An 18,741-nucleotide genomic window follows, 5' to 3' on the forward strand; every position below is an offset into this window, starting at 1 on the left:
ATAAGCAGATTTGTTAAAAGGTTAACAAATCTAATGTGATAGTTAACCACTCATTGGAATAGCAGGAAAGCATTAAATGAGCACTTTGCTAAAAACATAGAAATATTGTAACAAGTCATTAAAAAATGAGCTTTGAGTCCCTATGGTTGTTTTCATGACACTTTTATGTTTTAGGTTTTTTTTTGTGACGTTTAAGATTTTGTAAAGAAACAAAAAAAAATGATCAGCACCTTCAATCAGAATGAAGCAAGTGTGAATAGGTGCAAACTGCTGTGACTATATTATACAAAACAAAGAATACAGCAGCACTCTGTAAGCGCTAAGCTGTATGCAAACATTGAATATGTGAAACTTTAACTGGATTACTGCTATATAGAATATATGTACAAAATGAACATACTTGGCACACAAATTGGCCAATTCATGTGAGTCCATCTGCCACAACAATGAGACCTTTCTCTGATTTGATCATATCTTACAAATTTAAAGGATAGGTAGAATCCAATGCTAACAATAAGCAGCATAAGGGTCCATGCAAACGAGCGTATGAGAAATCATCCGAGTTTCATCCAGGAAACTCACACAATTTCTTTCTACTTTTCATCCGATTTTCATTCTTGTGGCCGTTTATTACATCTCTGTGATGTCCGTGTGCCATCCGTTTTCATTCATCTACACAAAAAAAGTACAGTTTCCTAGGTTTATAATAGAAACGTATCTGTGAAAATCAGATGCCACTCATATGTTCCGTACGGGATCCAATTTTTTTTCATGCACCCATAGACTTGATTGGGTGAGTCTCATCCAATATACACAAGAGAGTAGTGCAGGCTGCGACTTTTTTCTCACAGTCAGACTGAGAGAAAAACTGTTCTTCTGAACAGCCCTATTGTCTGTGTGCTGTCTGATGAAAAATCAGACTGCACATGTCCCATTTATACTCATGTCCTTATATTAATGGAAGAAGTGCTCAGCCAACAAAGGAGGCTATGTATACAATTCAAAGATCTCCTAACAAAATGAGGCAAGTGTGAATCACCTTCATTTTATGAGTATATTCAATATAGCTGTAATGCAGTTAAAATGTCACATATTCAGTGATTGCATACATCATAGCACATAAAGAATGCTGCTGCACTCTTTATTTTGTGTGCTTTAGATTCTGCGACATACAGTAGTACTTTATGTTTATGATAATGTGTTTTTTTCCTTAAAAATATGAAAATATGCTTTTTTACCTGTTGAATCTTCTGCCATTCTACCACCACCTCTCCATCATGCCTAGCTAGACAGAACAAGACCAATGAGGCCAGTGTTTGGCTGCAGTGGTCGCATATTGTAGACAGGGGTGGATTAAGAGTAGCCAGGGCCCCGGGCAGTTTAGAAGGTGCGCCCTCCCCCCCCAGGTACCCGATGTATCATGTGACCTGTCACGCGATCCCCTTTAATACAGTGCAGTTTGAAAGTATTTGGCCCCCTTGAACTTTTCTATCTTTTGCCACATTTCTGTCTTCAAACATAAAGATATAAAATTCTAATTTGTTTGGGAAGAATCAACAAGTGGGACACAATCTTGAAGTGGAACGAAATTTTTGGGATATTTTAAACTTTTTTAACAGATTAAAAACTGAAAAGTGGGGCGTGCAATATTATTCAGCCCCTTTACTTTCACTCCAGAAGTTCAGCGAGGATCTCTGAATGATCCAATGTTCTCCTAAATGACTGGTAATGATAAATAGGATCCACCTGTGTGTAATCAAGTCTCCATATAAATGCACCTGCTCTGTGATAGCCTCAGGGTTCTGTTTCAAGTGCAGAGAGCATCATGAAGACCAAGGAACACACCAGGGAGGTCCGAGATACTGTTGTGGCAAAGTTTAAAGCCGGATTTGGATACAAAGAGATTTCCCAAGTTTTAAACATGTCAAGGAGCACTGTGCAAGCGATCATATTGAATGGAAGGAGTATCAGACGACTGCAAATCTACCAAGACCCGGCCGTCCCTCTAAACTTTCATCTCGAACAAGGAGAAGACTGATCAGAGATGCAGCCAAAAAGCCCATGATCACTCAAGATATCCATAAAAAGTCTTGTTTGAATTTGCCACAAGCCACCTGGGAGACACACCAAACATGTGGAATAAGGTGCTCTGATCAGATGAAACCAAAATCAAACGTTTTGGCCGCAATGCAAAACGATATGTTTGGCGTAAAAGCAACACAGCTCATCACCCTCAAAACACCATCCCCACTGTCAAACATGGTGGTAACATCATGGTTTGGGCCTGCTTTTCTTCAGCAGGGACAGGGAAGATGGTTAAAATTGATAAGAAGATGGATGGAGCCAAATACAGGACCATTCTGGAAGAAAACCTGTTGGAGTCTGCAAAAGACCTGAGACTGGGACGGAGATTTATCTTCCAACAAGACAATGATCCCAAACATAAAGCAAAATCTACAATGGAATGGTTCAAAAATAAACGTATCCAGGTGTTAGAATGACCAAGTCAAAGTCCAGACCTGAATCCAATCGAGAATCTGTGGAAAGAGCTGAAAACTGCTGTTCACAAACGCTCTCCATCCAACCTCAATGAGCTCAAGCTATTTTGCAAGGAAGAATGGGCAAGAATTTCAGGCTCTCGATGTGCAAAACTGATAGAGACATACCCCAAGCGACTTGCAGCTGTAATCGCAGCAAAAGGTGGCGCTACAAAGTATTAACTCAAGGGGGCCGAATAATATTGCACGCCCCACTTTTCAGTTTTTAATTTGTTAAAAAAGTTTAAAATATCCAATAAATTTCGTTCCACTTCAAGATTGTGTCCCACTGGTTGTTGATTCTTCCCAAAAAAAATAGAATTTTATATCTTTATGTTTGAAGCCAGAAATGTGGCAAAAGGTAGAAAAGTTCAAGGGGGGCAAATACTTTCACAATGCACTGTAGGTCATGTGAGTAATACACAGGTGATCTTGTACACCTTGTGTACAGCACTATACATAATAGAGTGGGGAATAGATTAAAATTTTCCCAAGGGGCCACATGAGACCGTGACTGTTGTGGTGGCCGAACCAATAAGCCGAAATTAATTCTGCTCAATATTAATATTCATGAGAGGTTGGAAGGATCCGGCTTCCGATCCAAGTATATTGGCAAAAAGTTAGAAATATTTTACAAAAAGATGAAGAAATGCATACCAACAATCTAAGATGTGAGGGGGGAACTTGGGGGTCTCATCACCAGACATGTTTGAGCGCTACCTGCACTCTTAGACTTGGTTTGAACAAAACATGTACAGGAGAAGTGGTACTGTGCAGTGTATATATACAGGACAGGAGAAGTGGTACTGTGCAGTGTATATACAGGACAGGAGAAGTGGTACTGTGCAGTGTATATATACAGGACAGGAGAAGTGGTACTGTGCAGTGTATATATATAGGACAGGAGAAGTGGTACTCGGAGCAGAACCAAATCTTCAGCAGTGGACTCTATTAGTTAGCCCATGTGACGACATTTCAGTTCCATAACAGAGAAATGTTCTGTTGTGGATCCGAAACATTATCACATGGGCTAATAAGGAGTCCTCCACTTTTTTGACAATTAATCTGAGTGCTTATATATCTACATATATAAGAGCAGATACTAAGAATTACCCCAAGTATACAGGACAGGAGAAGTATACACAGCTCCACAGTATATACTACAATCAGTTATATACATATAAATATATACTGTACAAAAGAATATAGAGTGGAGCTGTGTGTATACTACATCGTATATAGTGTAGAGATGTGCCAGTATATATAGTGGGGATTCCACACTATATACTATAGTATATACACAGCATCATACTATATAAACTTCTCTACACTATATATATATATATATATATATATATATATATATATACACACACACACACACACAACTCTACGTTATAATTAAGTCCGCATTATACTATATACTATACATCACGTAGGAGACACCACGACTGCTAAATATATATCACAGAGACTGCTGCATATATATTATATAGGTGATACTGCAGCTATACACAGTTGCAGTATCACTTATATATTGTGTGTATATATAGCAGTCGAAGTATCACCAATATAATGTATATACTGTTGTATATACATTATATAGGTGACACTGTGACTGCTGTGTATACACTGTATATACTGCAGTCTCACTATCACCTATATAATATATAAGTGATACTGTGTTTGCTGTGTATAATTGCAGCATCACCTTTGTGACATATACACAGCAGTATCACGTATATAATGTATACACAGCAGTCACATTATCACCTATATATTGTATACAGACTGCTGTATATACATTATGTATGTGATAGTGCTACTGCTGTGAATACATTATATACGTGATATTGCAATTATTCACAGGAATCACAGTATCAGCTATGTAACATATATACAGTATCAACTACGTAATATATATACAGCAATCACAGTATCACCAATATAATGTATATAGACTGCTGTACATACAATATACAGGTGATACTGTGATTATATACTGCCATTGTAATATCACATGCATAATATATATTAAGCAGTATCATCTATATATTGAATATACAACAACTGTATATACACATTTAAAAAGTTTCCATGTTGGCACTCACTCACCAGATCCCTGAGATGGAGGAGGATGAAGAGCTCCAGGTGTGCATTAGTGGATCTCTGGGATTGGTCAGGACTCAGGTGAGTAGAGTTTAATGCAAGGCCCGCCACAGGGCTGCAGACAGGGCCCTCCTCTGCCGCTCAGGACACAGCGCTGCAGACAAGGCCCTCCGCCACCCGGGACACAGCGCTGCAGACAGGGTCCTCCGCCACCCGGGACACAGCGCTGCAGACAAGGCCCTCCGCCACCCGGGACACAGCGCTGCAGACAGGGCCCTCCGCCACCCGGGACACAGCGCTGCAGACAGAGCCCTCCGCAACCCGGGACACAGCGCTGCAGACAGGGCCCTCCGCCACCCGGGACACAGCGCTGCAGACAGGGCCCTCCGCCACCCGGGACACAGCGCTGCAGACAGGGCCCTCCGCCACCCTGGACACAGCGCTGCAGACAGGGCCCTCCGCCACCCGGGACACAGCGCTGCAGACAGGGCCCTCCGCCACCCGGGACACAGCGCTGCAGACAGGGCCCTCCGCCACCGCTCAGGACACAGCGCTGCAGACAGGGCACTCCGCTGCCCGTGACACAGCGCCGTAGACAGGGCCCTCCGCCGCCCGCCACAGCGCCACAGACAGGGCCCCCCGCCACCGCCGGGACACAGTGCCGTAGACAGGGCCCTCCGCCGCCCGCCACAGCGCCACAGATAGGGCCCTCCGCCACCGCCGGGACACAGTGCCGCAGACAGGGCCATCCGCCGCCTTGAACACAGCGCCGCAGACAGGTCCCACCAACGCCCGCCACAGCGCCGCAGACAGGACCCTTCTTTGGATCTCCCGTGCTCTGTGTCATGAAGACTGACGGCTGCGCATAGCGTGGTGCATGACGTAGCCGCGACTGCTATGCAGTGATGCCGCCGGCGGGGCACAGCAGCACGCAAGAGCACAGTGCCGGCCGGCGGCTGCTAAGACTGCAGACCCCTCAACAGCTGATCGGGGACCAGCGCAGGAGATCCGGGGCTGAGGCGCGACACCACTTGCACCAACAATGATGGCGCACAAAACATTATAGTGAGGGCAATCTGGCCGTGGGCCCCCCCAGGGCCTCGGGCCCCGGGCGGTAGCCCAGATTGCCCTCATTATAATCCGCCTATGACTGTAGACAAGACCACACCTCTGCAACTCTGTGAACGTAGAACTCTAGGGAGTTCTTGATACATTGGGTATTTGGTTTGGGGTTTTTCCAGAGGTTTGGCAACTGTTATTCTCATCATCTAACTATAGAATACTCCTTCTAGTAAGGGTTTGTGCAGACGACCATATAACTTGGACGAGTGCTATCTGTCATATTGATGGACAGCACTCATTCCCATGTTATTCTATGGGGCTGTGCTCATGACCGAGACGGTCCAAAGAAAACATCTCAGCATGCACAATTTACCTCCGATAATCAGATTGCACTCGCCCATTCATGTTTATGGGCCTGTGGAAAGCATCGGACTGCACTTGAATGACACCATGGACAGACTGAATGGAGAAGATGGGACATTTTATTATCTTTTTTAGTTCTCCACAAGTGAGAAAATCGGATCACACTCTGATCAAACTCCGAATTCTCGGATGTGGAATATACGGTTCTGTGACCCTAACCGGATAGTAATTTACTGGCTGTTGTAATTTTTTTTTCCTTTTTATTGGCAGGTTTTGCTGGAGGAGCCACTGTCTCAGAGGGGTCTTGCACTTTCGAAAATAGCACATGTGCCTACAAATCTGCTTTTGGATTTCTTCCATGGATTGTAAATACAGAAGGTAAGATAAATGTTGTCTTCTAACCTGTACTTGTCCTTCTGCCCTGTTAGGAAATCTTGACAATATAGAAGGGGGTTCATCCATTTGGGTTCCCCTTCTATGAACCTAAAAAATTTGGTAGACCTGTCTGAAGGAGTATGCAGACCCCAAAATGGTTTGTATTGGCAAGACAACCCCTTTAAGAATATGAATATTATTAAATAACATTTTTATGCTCTTCAGTCACTTTTCAGTTCACACACAGTAAAGACAGTTTCAGACAGCCACAATTAATTTGCTGTATGCATGTACACTATACTTTTACAAATACTGACTTTTTTGCTTAGTAAGTGTCCTCATTATTTTAAAAAGAAAAAAAAATCTCCATTGTCCCCCAGTGACTTAATTGTAGAGGACTTCTATTCACAGTGGTTAGAATGAAGCAAGCTTTCTGTATAAGTAATCCCCTCATTGTGATTCACCATCTGTTCACAAAGTAGGGGATTCCCATGTACACATTCATTCCTAAAATAGGATGGGCCATGACCACACACCCACTCCTGAGTCATTTGTAGCCTAAAAAAAGGGTTCTACCGTTGTTCCTTTTTAAACTGTTTCATGACTGGGATATTTTTGCTTCTTACTAACCAGATATCATTAGTCAATATATCTGTTTGATAAGCTATCCAAGCGATAACACAAAATTGATTTGTCCAGAAATTACTGCATTTAAAGGGGTTGTCCATTACTTTCACATTGATGCCCTATCCTTAGGATAGGGCATCAATGTATGATCGGCCAGGGTCCTGCACGCGGCACCCCCACCGACCAGCTGTTATCGGTGCCAGCGGCAGTAGCCGCCGGCCGGAAGTGCTTACCTGTGGGGCTCCGCCGTCAAGTAACAATGGCCGGCGCTTGTTACTGCACATCTGCCTCCTATTCAATTCAATGGGAGACGGATGTGCAATACCCCGCAGCGGCCACTACAACTTAACGGCCAAGCATCGCAGGTAAGCACTTCCTGCCGGCGGCCGCCGCTGCCGGCAGAAATAACAGCTGATCTGCGGGGGTACCAGGTGCAGGACCCTGGCCGATTAGACATTGATGTCCTATCCTATGGATAGGGCATCAATGTGAAAGTAGTGGACAACTTCCTTAAGGTTACCAGACTACTCTAAAATAACGCTTCTTAAAGATGTTTCCCGTAAAGTTGCATCCCCAGGTGAAATTTATTTTAAGGTAACAAAATATGCTTTATTCACTTTCTACAGGTCCAGTGCCAAGTCTCTGTTGCTGCTCCCGATGACAACACATTGACAGCGCTGCAGCCAATCACTAAACTCAGCAGCTCTGTCTGTGTACATGGCCAAGCAGCTGAACTCAGTATTTGGCTGCAGCTCTGTCAACGTGAGGTAAACACTGCAGACAATAACTGATAACTGGGGCAGCTTCGGAGACTCAGCGCCAGACCCAGGTGGGGTGAGTAAAGGTCAGTTTGGGTTTTGTAACAAATTGAGCCTGGGCACACAACTTTCATGGTAGTGGAAGGCCCCTTTAAAAGTGTTGCAATGCTAACGGAATAAGTAGCTGCTGAGTGAGGTCATTTCACAAAATAAAGGCCGCTATCAGGGCTGTGGGTCGGAGTTGTGGAGTCTGAGTTGGAGCCCATTTTGGTGGAGTCGGAGTCGGTATAAAATGGACCGACTCCGACTCCTAAAATATATAATAAATTGGGTACAGTGGTTCAATGCAGTTTGTGGGGAATATTTTTTCATATGAATTTGGGAAAGTTATGAAATGTCCTATAAATGTCTGTCCTGTTCCTGATCTAAGGGTCTAGACTTTTAGCTGAGATGAATCTGTGCTACAGTAAATTTATCACTTAAACATGAGCCATGTATGAGGGAGTCGGAGTCGTGGAGTTGGAGTCATGGAAATTGAGGTGTCGGAGTTGGAGGTTTGGCTTACCGACTCCACAGCCCTGGCCGCCATGATACTCGTAAAATATTAAGAAAGTGCTCATATTGAAGTTCGCTTACATACCGCAAAGTGACTCCAAATCAAAGCATTATTTTAAATACTCCATTTCAGTGGCTGAAAATCTGTAGGCTCTTTGGGTGTCGCCATATTATATTTTGCAATGAACCATGTCACTTTTTTTTAATATGTAATCTAAGGCCCAGTGAAGTGCAGTATCGCCTTCAGCTGTAGTTGTCCTATTATGGATCTGATAGAGAGTGAATAAGTCATAATTGTATCATGGATTTTTTAGAAAAAAAGGATGTATTTTAAAATTAGAGATAAGGAGACTTAAAGGAAGTATTTCACCAAAAGACTGATAGATCTGTAGAACATCTTTCCAGGAGATGAGCTTGTAGACTGATAGCATAAACATATGGACTTCTGTAAGTATGGAAAAAATAAGCGAACGCTTACACAACTCACATAAATCTTGTGTGAGATATAGGAAAGTTATAGGCAAATGTGAACAACATGGTTGATGTTTAGGATGCTCAGGTCATAGACTTACCAATTCCCTGCTGACAAAGGTAGTAGTCAAAAGGATAAATCCCATTTATGACATGTCAGTGTGATATGCTATAAAAAGCATATATGGGAGTATGACAGCTGGGGCCAGGCTGTTCTCTAGAGTAAGGGATAGTTTAGTCATTTTCTATAGGGAGGTGGCCTAAAATGGTAGTACTCCGGCTTCTGTAAAATCATGTTGACCTAAATGCAAGTTATTGGCGAAAGCCCTCAAATTCTAACTCAAATTTGTAATTTCCAGTAACATTAATTAAGTAATTGATTACCCATCTACAGAAATGATGTGACTTAAGATTCTTCATATTTTTTTGTTGTGGGGGCATTTTTTCTTAAACCTCAACTGCTACAGAATATCTTGTTCATGAATAAAGGGGGGCATTTCTGTCCACTTCTGATCAATTGATTGATATGCTTACTCATCCCCTCAAACAGAAGGTCTGCAGCATCTGAGGTTTTATGATCTTTTGCATGAGCAGGGTCACTGAACCATGTAATAAACACTGTAAATGCTGAAGACCCTCTACATGTTAGTCAACCAGTGCTTGGCGAAAAGTCTTAGGGGAAATGTGCAAATCTGTTTCTACACAATGAGGTACATTTTCCCTGCTGTAAGCCATATACTACAGATGTGATCATTATATTGCCAGTTGGTGCACAACTAACTTAACTATGCCTTGTGCTGTTCTTATACTCTAGTTAGTGTTGTAATAAAAATAATTTTATTTATATAGCGCAAACAAATTCTGTTGCACTTTACAAATTAAGTAGGGACATGTACAGACAATAAAGACATTATATAGTAACACACAGTTCATCAGTTTCAGGAGGAGTGAGAACCTTGCTCACAAGCTTACAATCTATAAGGAAATAGGGGCTTGTCATGTATGGTGCAGTTATCATTATAATAAATGGGACATTTCAAATAAGCTGCATGATCCGGTCATTAGCCACTACCTGTCTAAGTACAGTTGCCAATTGTTATTGGGTGCATGGAGGATGTGGAGACAGATGAGTAGAAGGGACCCGATTCTGAGGAGAATTTAAAAAGAGGGAACAGGGAAGAGTTAGGTTAGTAAAGTGAGCTGATAGGCTTACTTAAAGAGATGTACTTTTAAAGTACGCTTAAAAATGTGGGGGCTAGGTATTAGTTGGATCTTCTGGGGTAGTGCAGTTCAGAAAACTGGCACAGCATGAGAGAAGACTTGGAGACGGAGGTGTGAGGTTCAGATTATGGAAAATGTTAGCCTTAGATAAATTGCAGAACGGAGAGCATGAGTGGTGCAGAACTGTGGAGAGCTGTGAGAGAGATAAGTTTGTATTGTATTCTGTTTCGAATGGGCAACCAATGCAATGACTGGCACAGGGTGGAAGCATCGGTGAAGCGGCTGGACAGAAATACGACTCTGGCTGCCACATTCAGGACGGATTGGAGAGGAGAAAGTTTGATTAGAAGGAGAGATCAGTAGAGAGTTGTAGTAGTCCAGACGAGAATGAATAAGAGTGACAGTAAGAGCTTTTGCAGTTTCAAGGTGAGAAAAGGTCGGATTCTTGAGATGTTTTTAAGATGCAGGTAGCATGAGCAAATGAGCGATTGAATATACGGAATAAAGGAAAGTTCCGTGTCAAGTATGACTCCTAGACAGCGAGCGTGCTGCTTGGGAATTATGGTTGAACCACCAAAGGCAATTGCAATATCGGGTATAGGTAGATTAGTAGAAGGGGGAAACATGAGACATTCAGTTTTGGAGAGATTCAGTTTCTGATAGAGGGAGGACATGATGTCAGAGACAGCAGACAGACAATCCCTGGTATTTGTATTATAGGGATTGTCCGATCCAAATTGATAAATCTGTAATCACTCTGTGTGACTGGTGACTTATGAATTCCACCCAGTGCACTCACTGTGTGCTGCGGAGATTTCCCAGTTTCTGAGCCGGGACTGGAGGGTATGTATGAATTATAAAAAGGAAAGGTTCCAGCCACAGAAAAATCCCAAAATAGTTTCCTTTATTGAGTTAAGATACAGATGCCATAGCACATGTCCATAAAAGCAACGCGTTTCGAACGCAGATTGTGCGTATCAGCTTGGATAAAGAATGCACAATCTGCGTTCGAAACGCGTTGCTTTTATGGACATGTGCTATGGCATCTGTATCTTAACTCAATAAAGGAAACTATTTTGGGGATTTTTCTGTGTCTGGAACCTTTCCTTTTTTTCTCCTGCATGGTTTCCGAAGTGGTTCCTCGTGTTCCTTGCCCCAGGACGCTACTACTCAGGTGAGCTGGTGATTCCTCTCTGTATATGTATGAGTTATACATACTCCCGGCCAGAGCCCAACCAGTGGGTGCGACCTTGCTCCATACACTTGTATTGTTTATGGAGCAAGGCCAGGCCCACTGGACGCCGGACGGGCTCTGGCTGGGAGTATGTATAACACATACATACCCACCGGTCCCAGCTCAGAAACCGGCGAATCCACGCAGCGCACAGTGCGTGCACTGGGGGGGATTCATAAGTCTCCAGTCACATAAGTGACTGCAGACTTATCGATTTGGACCGGACAACCCCTTTAAATGGGGGTGATGCCAATAGAAGAAGTGTATCATCAGCATATACAGTTAGGTCCAGAAATATATGGACCGAATCTTTGTGATTTGGGCTCTGCATTCCACTATTTTTTATTTAAAATGAAACAACTGAGATGCAATTGAAGTGTAGACTTTTAGGTTTAATTACAGGGGTTAATTACAGGGGTTGAACAAAAATATCCTGTGAAAAGTTTAGGAATTGCAACCATTTTTCTACAAAGCCTCCTCATTTTAGAGGCTCAAAAGTAATAGGACAAATTAACTTTACCAACAATAAAATGTTTATTTTTAATACTTTGTTGAGAATTCTTTGGTAGCAATGACTGCCTGAAGTCTGGAAGCCATGGACGTCACCAAATGCTGGGTTTTCTCCTTTGTGATGCTTTTCTGGGACTTTACTGCTGCTGACTTAAGTCGTTGCTTGTTTCTGGGTCTTTCTGCCTTAAGATTTGTCTTAAGCATGTGAAATGCATTCTCGATGGGGTTGAGATCTGATCATTGACTCGGCCATTGCAGAATATTCCACTTTTTTGTCTTAGAAAACTCCTGGGTTGCTTTCACAGTATTGTTGGGGTTATTGTCCATCTGTACTGTGAAGAGCCCTCCAATCAAAATCAACCTTGCTGTATTTAGTTGAAGCTGAACAAAAAGTATAGCCCTGTATACTTCAGAATGTATATGCCTACTTCTGTCTTCAGTCACATCATCAATAAACACTAATGACCCAGTGCCACTGGAAGCCATGCATGATCATGTTATCACACTGCCTCAACTATGTTTTCCAGAGGATGTGGTGTGCTTTGGATCATGAGCCATTCCAAGCCTTCTCCATACTTTCTTCTTCCATCATTCTGATACAAGTTGATCTTAGTTTCATCTGTCCAAAGTCTCCTTTTCCAGAACTGGATTTTTAAGGCTGAGGAAGGGTTTGCACCTTGTGGTGAACATTGTATATTTGCTCTCATGAAGTATTCTCTTTATGTTAGACTTAGATACTGAAACACTCCCTTCCTGCAGAGTGTTCTTCAGTTGGGTGGATGTTGTGAAGGGGTTTTTCTTCACCATGGAAAGGATTTTGCGATCATCCACCACTGTTGTCTTCCGTTGTCTTCCGTCGACGTCCAGGCCTTTTTGAGTTCCCAAGCTCAGCAGTGCGCTCTTTTTTTGCAGAATATACCAAATTGTTGATTTGACCATTCCTAACATTTCTGCTATCTCTCTGATGGATTTCTTCTTTTTTTCAGCCTAAAGATGGTCTGTTTCTTTTCCATTGAGAGCTCCTTTGACCGCATGTTGGGGGTTCACAGCAACAGCTTCCAAATGCAAATGCCACAGTTGGAATCAGCTCCAGACCTTTTTGTTATGTTCTGCAACTTAGAACTAAGGAATAGGAGGGAAAAGCTGTCCCTGCACTGAGACTCAGCTTAACCCTATGCTGGGGTGGGTGCCCTATTCCTTGTGAATAGCCCCACCGAAACTCCTGCACTGAACTCAAACGAAGACCTGAAGGAAGGGGAAAGGGGTCCCTAAAAGATCTAAGGACTGGGAGCAAAAACAGGAGACCTCCTAACAGAAAAGGTAGTTGCAGAGGCGTACATTAAAGTGAACAAAACTGGTGGAACAAGAAGTCCCAGGATATCAATTGTCCAAAGCACAAAGAACTTAACAAGGCAACTTAGCCAGAGCTCAAGCGTAACAACACTGATGTCCAGCGGGAAATGGGAGACAGGTGCTGAGTAATAAAGAGTGAAGAGATCACGTGCCCAAGACACCCAGCACCTGTGCAAAAGACTAGAAGCCAGCAAACCACAACAAGATGGCCGATAGTAAAACAACATAGATTCTAACAGTACCTCCCCTTTTACGAAGATCCTCCGGATCCTCTAGGCCGAGCCTAACCAGGAAATCTCCTGTGAAAAGCCTTAATTAGCCTTGAGGCTGAGACATCTTTGGCCTTCACCCAGGAATTATCCTTGGGGACGAAACCTCTCCAGGACACAAGATACTGTAATCTTCCTCTATGCCACCTGGAATCTAAAATGCGCGAAATCTCAAATTCACCGTCCTCATCAACAGGAGGAACAGTAGGCTTCGTCTGCTTATTAGGCGTGTCCGCTTTCTTAAGTAACGACACATGAAATACAGAATTAATCCTCCAGGACGAGGGAATGCCCAACCTCACCGCTGCCGAGTTGACAATCTGAACCACTTTGAAAGGACCCACAAATTTAGGCCCCAGTTTTTTAGAAGGAATTTTCAAACGAAGATTCCTAGAGGACAACCAAACCATATTCCCAACAGCAAACAAGGACTCCTTTCTTTTTTTGTCAAAATACCTTTTTGATCTCCTGTTAGCCTCTTTAAGGTTCAGGCGTACACTGGTCCAAACCCTCTCCAAATCACCAGAAAAATTGTCCTCCTCTGGTACAGCAGTCCAAACTTTGGAAAATGGACCAAAAGATGGATACCTGCCAGTACAACAAAAAAAAGGAGAACAACCAGCCGAGGAAGAAGTATGATTATTAAGGGCAAACTCCGCAAGTGGTAGAAATTCTGACCACATTTCCTGACTGTCTGCCACAAAACATCTCAAAAACTGCTTGACATCCTGGTTCTTCCTTTCAGTCTGTCCATTGGACTCTGGATGATACCCGACGAGAATGACATATTAATTTTCAGTCTGTCACAAAAAGCACGCCAAAACCGAACCACAAACTGTGGTCTTCTATTGGAAACAATCTCCGTGGGAACACCATGGAGCCTGACAATCTCGTTCACAAAAGCCTTAGCAAGAGTCTTTTCGCAAGGTAACTTGTTGAACGGAACCAGATGACAAATTTTACTAAACCGGTCCACAACAACCCAGATGACAGAAAAAACCCTCTGATAAAGGCAGATCAGTGATAAAATCCATGGCAAGGTGCGTCCATGGCGAACTAGGAACCTCCAAGGGGCACAGCAACCCCGCAGCCAAAGCTTGAGAGGCGTTCGACCTAGCGCACACAGAACACTGACGCACCCACTTGCTGACTTCCCTTTGCCACCCTGGCCACCAGAAACTCCGACCAATAGATTTCCTAGTTTCCGAAATCCCTGGGTGACCCGCCAACCGAGACTCATGACATTCAACAAACAATGCTGTCCTCAATGCTCTAGGCACAAACAATTTACCACACGGAGTGTTAATTGGTGCCGCACTCTGAGCTCCTAGGATGCTATTCTCCAACTCAGAATCCAATGCGGCCACCACCACCCCTCTCTGCAAAATACACTCCTCCCTCTCAGCATTCACCGCTGGAGAGAAACTACGAGACAAAGCGTCAGCCTTAACATTCTTTGTCCCCAGGACAAAGGTTACTGAAAAATTGAACCGGGCAAAAAACAGTGCCCACCTAGCCTGACAGGCATTCAAACGTTTAGCTGCGTCCAGATAAATCAAATTCTTATGATCAGTGAAAACCTATATAGGATGTCGAGCCCCCTCCAAAAAATGCCGCCAATGCTCGAACGTGAGTTTAATAGCCAACAACTCACAATTCCCAACATCATAGTTGAGCTCTGTCTCAGAAAAATTTTTTGGAAAAGAAAGCACAGGGATGCACCCCATCCTCACCCTCCTGGGACAGAACTGCCCCTACGCCTATAGATGAGGCATCCACCTCAACCAAAAATGGCTTGGTTTCATCCGTCTGGATAAGAAAAGGAGCAGAGCTGAACCTCTCCTTGAGATACTCAAAAGCTTCAATAGCCTCAGTGGACCATTGGACTGTATTAGCACCCTTCTTGGTGAGATCAGTAATGGGTTTAGCGATGACAGAGAATTTCTTTATGAATTTCCTGTAATAATTGGCAAACTCCAAAAACCTCTGTACGGACTTCAAACCCTCAGGCCTCGGCCACTCCAGCACAGCCTGAACTTTCACCGGGTCCATCTCAAAACCATCACAAGAGACAAAGTAACCCAAAAAACTAATTTTCTGGACAGCAAACTGACACTTCTCCAATTTAGCAAAGAGTGTGTTATCTCTCAGTATCTGAAGAACTTCACGGACTCTCTGCCAATGAGACTCAAGATCCGATGAATAAATCAAAATGTCATCCAGATAAACAATAACACTCCTACCGATCAAGGGTCTCAGAATGTCATTGATGAAATTTTGAAAAAATGCAGGGGCGTTAGTAAGCCCAAAAGGCATCACCAAACAGTCAAAATGACCTTCCGGGGTGTTAAAAGCGGTCTTCCATTCATCTCCGTCCTTCACCCGCAGAAAATTATATGCCCCACGAAGGTCAATCTTAGAAAAACATTTTGCTCCGGTCAATTGGTTAAACAAATCCGGAATAAGTGGTAACGGGTTAGGATTGCGCACAGTGATTTTATTAATCTCCCGAAAATCCAGACATGGCCTAAGACCCCCATCCTTCTTTTTGACAAAAAAAACATTTTAATCGCTTTCCAAATTTCATTTTCCTGGAGTGTTTTGTGTAAAAGTAAGGACATTTTGCTTATGAAGTGAAAACAGAGTCTGTTAGGCTGATCATATGTTACAGTGATAGAGCAGTTCATTACATTAAAATTAATCGATGCATAAAGGCCACAGACAGTTGGATGTGGATGGGGGTCCCGGACAACTGATTGTCGGGGGGAGTAGTCAATTGCCATGTCCGATTTTGGACTGATGATCACTTTGTTTTCCCGGATATTAGCCACTGGCAGAGTTTTCTGGTGACGGATCTCTCAAAGTGAATTCGGCTGATCGAGCGATCATGTGTATGGGAGAGTTGGTTGAGCTGGATGCTGGCCAAACGATTGTCTGAACCATCGTTGAGCCAACATCCTAGGGCATCCAGAGTTTTTGCTTCTGAACAGTACGTATTGACTGTTTTAGTGTCTGGCATATAATACAATGTATAGAGCGGAATGCATGGTCTCTTCTTTTTTGGACTGCAAACCGATGAGAAGGGTTCCACCTACCTTCCTGATAGGTGGAACCAGTGCATGTTAGATATTTGGGGCGCATACTTTCAATATGCAGTTAATGTATCAGAAGGTAATACTTTGGTAATATTGCGGCCCATGGGGTTGGTTCTATCTGGTATTATGGCCATCGGACCTAAAAAAGTTGTGCTCCCCTGTTCTAAAACGAATCTAATAATTGGACTTATTGCAGCAAGTCTTGCAGTTTAATTGCCATCTGTTTTTGTTGACATCATCAGCTTTTCTCTTACAGCTTCTTAAATTCCATTTTAACTATGGTTTTGGCTCATACATTGACAGGTTTACAGAGCAATCCTTTTTGCTATATAAAACTTTCAGAAATGAAATATTTCTAATCATAAATTCTCATTGCACAACTTGTGCAAATGTTCATTAAACGGTTTTGTTAAAGTACAAACAACTGCCTGGATATGGATGAGGTTTATTTTATTGTTGATCACTTATCATTGTAAGGCTATGTGCCCACAATGCAGAAATGCTCAGGATTTTTTCCTGAGCGTTTCTGCATCTCCCTGGCAGAAAAAAACGCATATGGATTGTACATGCGGATTGTACATGCGGATTGTACATGCGTTTTCCTGCCAGGAACATGCGGAAGTGAAGCGTTCTTCACATGCATTTCCGCATGCGGGTTGTTAAGCGCTTTCCAAGCGATTTTAGCATCACAGCTGTGTGCCCACGATGCGTTTTTGGTGCGTTTTTTGGTGCGTATTTACTGTGCGTAAACGCTCCAGAAACGCATTGCATACCTTATCTCATGACTTCTTATGACATTCTACAAGTTCTGTGCACATGGTCAGGATTTTTTCTTTGCAGAAAAAATACGGACATGACCAATTCTTGTGCGTTTCTGCATGCGTATTTGCCTATACAATGCATTGGAAAAACGCATGGCAAATACGCATGCAAAAACGCATCATATACGCGTCAAAAACGCATGGAAAAACCGCATGCGTTTTTGTGCCAAGGAGATGCAGAAATGCTCAGGAAAATTTCTGCTTCATTTCTGCGTCGTGGGCACTAAGCCGGAAAGTGCTTGTCAACTTGGTCACACTATATAAATCCATGCAAACGGCATGGATTTATATAGTGTGACCGAAAGAATGGTAAAAAATAAATATATACTTACCCTCTGATGGCCCCCGGTGTCCTGCTTCACTCTGTTCTCCCTTTCCGGCAGCGGTACACTGAAGGACTTGCTGACGTCAGAGTCGTGTGACCCGTCACATGACTATGACGTCAGCGCAGGTCCTTCAGTCCATCGCGAACTGCCTGCAAGCAAGGAGGAGCGCATCGGGGGCCGCCAGAAGGTAAGTATATATTTATTTTTTATTTTACAGTTTTCTATGATACCCAGGTCCGGAAGAGAGTCTCCTCTCCTCTAGACCTGGGTACCATCCGCACATTAGAACGCATGGAATGCGCATCTACATATACAGTGATGCGTAATCCATGCGGTCTAATGCAAGTCAATGGCGGCGAAAACGCAGCACTTCCGCAAAATAATTGGTAGTGCTGCGTTTTTTTCCGCAATGATAATCCGCAGCAGAAATTTCCGCAGCATGTGCACAGCACAGCGGATTATCATTGGGGAACATGGCAGGCCTTCTACCATGCGTTTTTTAAGCGTTTCTGCAGAGTTTTTGCCGCTGCAGAAACGCTTAAAAAACGCATCGTGAGCACACAGCCTTAGTCTTGTCACTAATATTGGTGACTCGCATGTTAACAATGACAAGGTCTCATGCACACACCAGTGTTATACGTAACGAAGTTTATGTATCATAAGTAAGAACGATGCAGCAGTATGCAGAGAGCCTACAGCTACATAGTACGGATTGACAGGGACTTCACATCCATCATACTGGCTCTCTGAACAGTGCTTTGTGTTCATGAAGCCTTATGGTTTAGAAAAGATGATAGAGGTCAACAAGCAAATTGCCTCTTCAGAGAAAAAGAGGACTTGAACTCTATAGCGCCACCTATTGGAAGCAGCAGTCCTACAAGTCACAATCAACCCTTTAACGACACGGGTGCACTCCCGTTGCCATTGCCAGCCGTAGTTGACACTCAGCACCAAATTCATGGCACTGAAAAAGGAGAACTCCCTTGTAGCCATGATCGTTAGCCCCGACCATAGGACCTACACTACGGAGATGGCCCGAGAACAAATACATGTTC

General features: G+C 43.2%; 1 protein-coding gene across 1 annotated transcript in view; it reads left to right on the forward strand.

Moving 5' to 3' along the window:
* The window catches only part of MAMDC2 (MAM domain containing 2), a 151,000-nt gene that overhangs the window by 14,251 nt on the left and 118,008 nt on the right, over positions 1 to 18,741 (forward strand). Inside the window, exon 2 of the mRNA XM_073670206.1 lies at positions 6,342 to 6,449. Within this exon, the coding sequence (XP_073526307.1) occupies positions 6,342 to 6,449 (108 nt within the window). The remainder of the gene's footprint in view (positions 1 to 6,341; positions 6,450 to 18,741) is intronic.

The sequence above is a fragment of the Phyllobates terribilis genome, unplaced genomic scaffold, assembly GCF_046119375.1.
Source record: "Phyllobates terribilis strain yellow unplaced genomic scaffold, ASM4611937v1 Scaffold_1__5_contigs__length_1240528914, whole genome shotgun sequence".
Taxonomy (NCBI): Eukaryota; Metazoa; Chordata; class Amphibia; order Anura; family Dendrobatidae; genus Phyllobates; species Phyllobates terribilis.